The 4,844-nt window shown below is 40.3% G+C and overlaps 1 protein-coding gene across 2 annotated transcripts; it reads right to left on the reverse strand.

Annotated features, from left to right (window-relative positions):
- Nucleotides 1-3,891, reverse strand: LOC102722566 (glutathione S-transferase T3-like). 2 transcript variants are annotated; one of them, XM_015834917.2, is made up of 7 exons: nucleotides 3,405-3,891; nucleotides 3,173-3,192; nucleotides 2,486-2,783; nucleotides 2,027-2,285; nucleotides 1,117-1,945; nucleotides 898-926; nucleotides 1-232 (listed from the first exon to the last, which is right to left on the reverse strand). In XM_015834917.2, the coding sequence occupies exons 3-5, from the start codon at nucleotides 2,725-2,727 to the stop codon at nucleotides 1,118-1,120; spliced, it is 1,329 nt and encodes a 442-aa protein (XP_015690403.2). In that variant the 5' UTR covers nucleotides 2,728-2,783; nucleotides 3,173-3,192; nucleotides 3,405-3,891; the 3' UTR covers nucleotides 1-232; nucleotides 898-926; nucleotide 1,117. The 2 variants fall into 2 exon arrangements, with proteins under 2 accessions (XP_015690403.2, XP_015690404.2); XM_015834918.2 differs by lacking the exon at nucleotides 3,405-3,891 and having other exon boundaries at nucleotides 893-926; nucleotides 3,173-3,364.
- Between the last annotated feature and the right edge of the window lie 953 nt (nucleotides 3,892-4,844).

The following is a 4,844-nucleotide window of genomic DNA, read 5'->3' on the forward strand; positions in this document are numbered from 1 at the left end:
ATTCTGTAATCTCCATTACTGAGCACAAAATCATGTTTTTTCTTTCATGTGTTGGTAGATTATTTTAAACCAGTTCTGTATGTAGAAAATCAGTTTTCACATAGCAAGAATCTTCATACATCTGCATCCAGAAAATATGGATTCTCACATCAATAAACTTATTTAAAATGTACAAAAGTTGATGTCTATAGTCTGCATGATCCCAAAGTAAGCTTGCGGTTCTTTGCTCTTCCTGCAAAGCAGAGGTACACATAAGCAGGTCCATAAGTAATTGCTCAGATGAGAAGCTATGTTACGAATGTCCAGTGATTATAAATGTACAAGTCTTTTGTTTCAAAAGTAAATAAATTGCATAGATTTTTAAAGTCACCTTCTAGCTAAGAACATTGAACCATCAAGGACAAACAAATTCTAGCAGCTGGACTAAGGCCATGTTCGGCGGTAGGGCATAAGTTAACTTATACCCTGACATGGAAAACGTAGTAATAGATTAGTACATGATTAATTAATTATTAATTATAAAAAATGAAATAGATTAATATGATTTTTTAAAACAACTTTTCTATAGAAAATATTTGTAAAAAATACACCATTTAGCAGTTCGGGAAGCGTGCGTGCGGAAAACGAGAGTAGCTTAGTTAACTAACTAAGCTGGTGTGCCAAACAGTGCCAAAGACATCAAAGTAGTTTGTAGCTAAGAAATAATAATGTAGTAAAATCAAGATCCTAAGAAATTCACTTTGAATGAAACAATATGTTTGCTCCTGTAATCAGTCATACGATATTATGTAAGCCATAACCCAAGAACAGGGCTAGAATTCATTACAATTCAGATTGAACTAAGATATAAGATAATTTTAAGCTGCATGTGTCAATACTCAATACTCAATACCTCACCTAAAGGCATCCATAATCCTCTGCACCACCTACAGGTAACCATAAAAATTAATCAGCTATGGATCCAATAGTGTATTACTACAGCAAAAAACAAAAATTTGAGCTATACAAATTTGTAATGGCTTACCAGGAAATTAGAATTTTCACTGAATACCTAAAGCAAATCATGGTATGCAATATCACTGTTAGTACTGTTAATGAAAACATATATGAACTGACCTCAAATGGAGTCTGGAAACAAGATCTTCCTCAAACATCTTATGGCAGCGGCATGTTCAGCTATAATTTCAGCGGTCATACTTGTTGTGTCTTGTGTGAGTAGACGGCTGTAGGTATCGAACATCTTGCATTCCTTCTCATGCATCTTGGCCTCCTTATTGTCCTTTGCCGCTAATCTATTTTCTCGAGCAGCAACTTGTGAAAGCTTTGATGACTTAACCTGACGGGCGGACAACTTGTCTTGCATTTCCATCATTTTGATTCGCCTTGTCTGAATATCAGCTTGAACTTGCTCCAACTTTTCTATATCATCAATATCGGTAGTAACCTTTGACTTCCCCTTACTTTCTTGTGCAGCCTTTTTAGCAGCCTTCTGGCCGATTGGCCGTGGTGGTTCTTCAAAATCAGTATTTGCTGATGCTTCCTCTCTTGGCTCTCTATTATCAGATGCCTTCCTTTTACGAAATCTCTTCAATGCGTCATTATACGCAATCCACTTAGGCTGATCACGACATATTTTCCATACCTCTGTTAGGACGAAATGTCCTAATTTTGGATTTTCTTCCGCGTAGAACTTTTGTGCTATGTCAATCCACATTTGGTCTGAATAACCACTGGTATATGTCCTCTTTGCCTTCAACCAACACCCTTGGAACAAATCTAACCAAGCATTGATTTTGTGCCAACGTTCCTTGGCTTGTTTTGAGTTTCTCCATCTCTTTTGTTCTGTGGTTTTATTATACTCCTTGGCAACATCTCCCCAATATTTTTCAGCCTTCTTATCATTGCCATTAATTGGGTCCATTGAATTGTTCAACCAAGCGCTCACCTACAAAAAATACAAAATTATATTAGAGTTGTGCAGCCAAACTCACAATGTACAAGAAGTAAATATGAAATGGTAACTCACTAGTCTAACATCCTCTACTTGTAACCAATTTAGCTTTGATTTGGTACGAACAACATCGGTGTCATCATCACTGTCAACACTGATGGGGTTTTGGTTCACATGACGTCTGGGTGGCGTGGCCGTCTCCGCTAGCAGTGGTGAAGAATCATTACAATTGACTGGAGCGAACTGCGCATGTGCGCCCACAAAATGAAAATTTTGAGACATATTAGGCTGGAAGTAGCTCATAAATCCTCCAGGTGGGTGTGTACCATTTCCCCTGAAATAAACAAATTTCAGTTTTTTAGACATTAGCCGAACTAGGATACAATTGACATTATTACATATCTAAACCAGGATATAACAACAAATCATTATTTACATGAAGTAAAATACAAACTTGTCTCTAAATGTCTTATGGAATCAATATACAATTACAAAGTATGTAAGATGTGTATGAAAAAAAATCAGTGTGCGTACCAATTCTGCATGTGTGAATACGGAGAAGGCATATCCTGTATGTTACGATGATTTGAGCTCCTATCGGTAGGTATGATTGTAGGAGAGCTAGAGCTACTGACATGGTTGCCATTAATGGTTGTAAGTATCCAAGATGGAGAGAAGGGATAAAAATTTGCTCTGGGAGGAAAGGCAGTGCCGGCACTGGTGGGGGAAGACTGAACCTCCGATTGGTCCTTCTGTCCACCATCCATGAATCGCATGACAATGTGCAGGGGCAGGGATGACGGGCAGGGCTGTGCCGTAAAATTTGGAGGTCCTGTGCAAAATCTTAACAAAATCTTGACATAGCACTAAATTAATTGATGAAAATAAAATGAAACTACTTTGGACTGTATTATATATTTGATAGCTTAGTGTTTGATCACCATATGGACCTTCTGATTCTTCTATTCTCCTTTTTTCTGATGCTTATTATGGCCATAATCATATTTTTTTTAATTCGATTTGCTGAAGACATGGATTGAAAAATTAAAATATCAGATAAACCTATCAAATATCACATAGCATACAAGATGTAAAGACTAGAGAAAAAAATAAATTTAGTGCACATTCACAGAGTAGATAAAACGATAAACCAATTTATCTATGTACCAAAATTAAGATTTGGGATGATTCAGAGTTTAAGGTCAGTAGATCAGTACTCACCAAGACTCCAATAGTTGAGACTAGCGGACAAGAAGCAGCAGCAGCCAGCAGCAATGTAGCACCATGGCAGCAGTGCAGACAAGATGCAGATGCAGCAGCAGTCAGCAGCAGTGCATCACCATGGCAGTAGCGCAGAGGTAGACAAGATCCAGCGGTCAGTACTGCACCGACGAGCAGTCCAGATGCAGCAACAATCAGCACTAATGCACTATCCTGACGGGGGCGAGCTTACCGGTGGCTGCCGATGGAGCTAGACGAAGGGGGCACCTCCGCTGGAGCTGGATGAAGGGGACGCCGCCACCGTGCACTGGAACGAGCACGACGCCGGGGGTCACTGGATCTGAGGGGGCGCCGCTGCCAGGCACTCGAATGAAGGTGACAACGACGGAGACTGGCTAAACGGTGACCGCCCTATAGCTTGAAGCAGGCCGCCGACGCCGGGTGCTAGAAGTAGGCCACCGACCGCCGACGTTGGGTTCTTGAAGATGGGCGAGCCGCCGGGGATCTGCAGGCAGGCTAACACCGGGGATTTGGTCCTCGATTTCGCGCTCTCTTGCTGAATGTTCCCGCTCCAACGCTCTGTATTTTTCGCCGTAGCACATTTGATCTGCTAGCTGACTCTACGCAGAGACGAAGAGCGTGCAAAGCTAAGATTTCGCTGTCTCCCCGCTTTTTTCTCGGCAAGAATCGTCTCTCCAGCCGGCTGCATGCAAAACAACAGGTATTCTCTCTCCTACCCTCTCTCTCATCCATGTCAGCAATTTATTTGTGAGAGAGACGCGAGAGAGACAACAAATAGCAACCTTTGTACGTGCCCTTAGGGATGGTTAATTTGTATATTTTGTTGTAATCAATATTAATTATGATAATATTGGTGATAATCAACGTATTCTTTTATTGATTAATAATTTACCATTCCCATTCCATCCATTCACGTCCATACGACCTAAAAAAATTGTTCATTCTACTCATCCAACCAAACAAATAATCATATCTAACAAAACAAGGAGACCATATCCCATCTAAACTTGTCCATGAACTAAACACACACTTCACACTTTTTCTACACAAATTTGGACAAATGCTTATCTAGTTTCATGTAGAAAACTAAGTATTTTGATGATAGACATAGTATTTTTCAGTGTTGGATAGATGCAAATTATCGAGTGTCATATGGACATATGGTGTCATTGTTTCGTTGAAATTAAACATAAGTGAAATAACTTACTCTCTCTGATAAAAAAGAGTTAAGTTTTAGTCTATCGGCGATTTGGGGACTGTGGTCTCCCCACTACGTGGCTTGTGGTGTTTTTGAAAGAAAATCAAGAAGGGTTTAGTTAAGCCATTCCAGTTGGACTAAGCCAACAGAAGAACTTATGTTATTTCGAGAGTAGGTGTGCAGAATTTTGTGCATGCACCCACCTTGTCTCATGAGTGTTATTAGTCGCGTCCTCATTACCGCTTTTAGAAACCGAGGGGCGGTGTCCGCTGTAAACCAGGGTAATGATCAGTGATTGTTGATGTGCTCCTGCTAGGTGGGTCTCGGTCACAATTGCCCCTACGACTGACATCCCAATTTACCTTTTCTGTCGTACATTCTGCATATTGTCGTGCATACCTCAATAGGACATCTTCATGTGTTTGACATCGCTGGTCCCGTCACCGTTCAATA

Source organism: Oryza brachyantha, chromosome 3 (genome assembly GCF_000231095.2).
Source record: "Oryza brachyantha chromosome 3, ObraRS2, whole genome shotgun sequence".
Classification (NCBI taxonomy): Eukaryota; Viridiplantae; Streptophyta; class Magnoliopsida; order Poales; family Poaceae; genus Oryza; species Oryza brachyantha.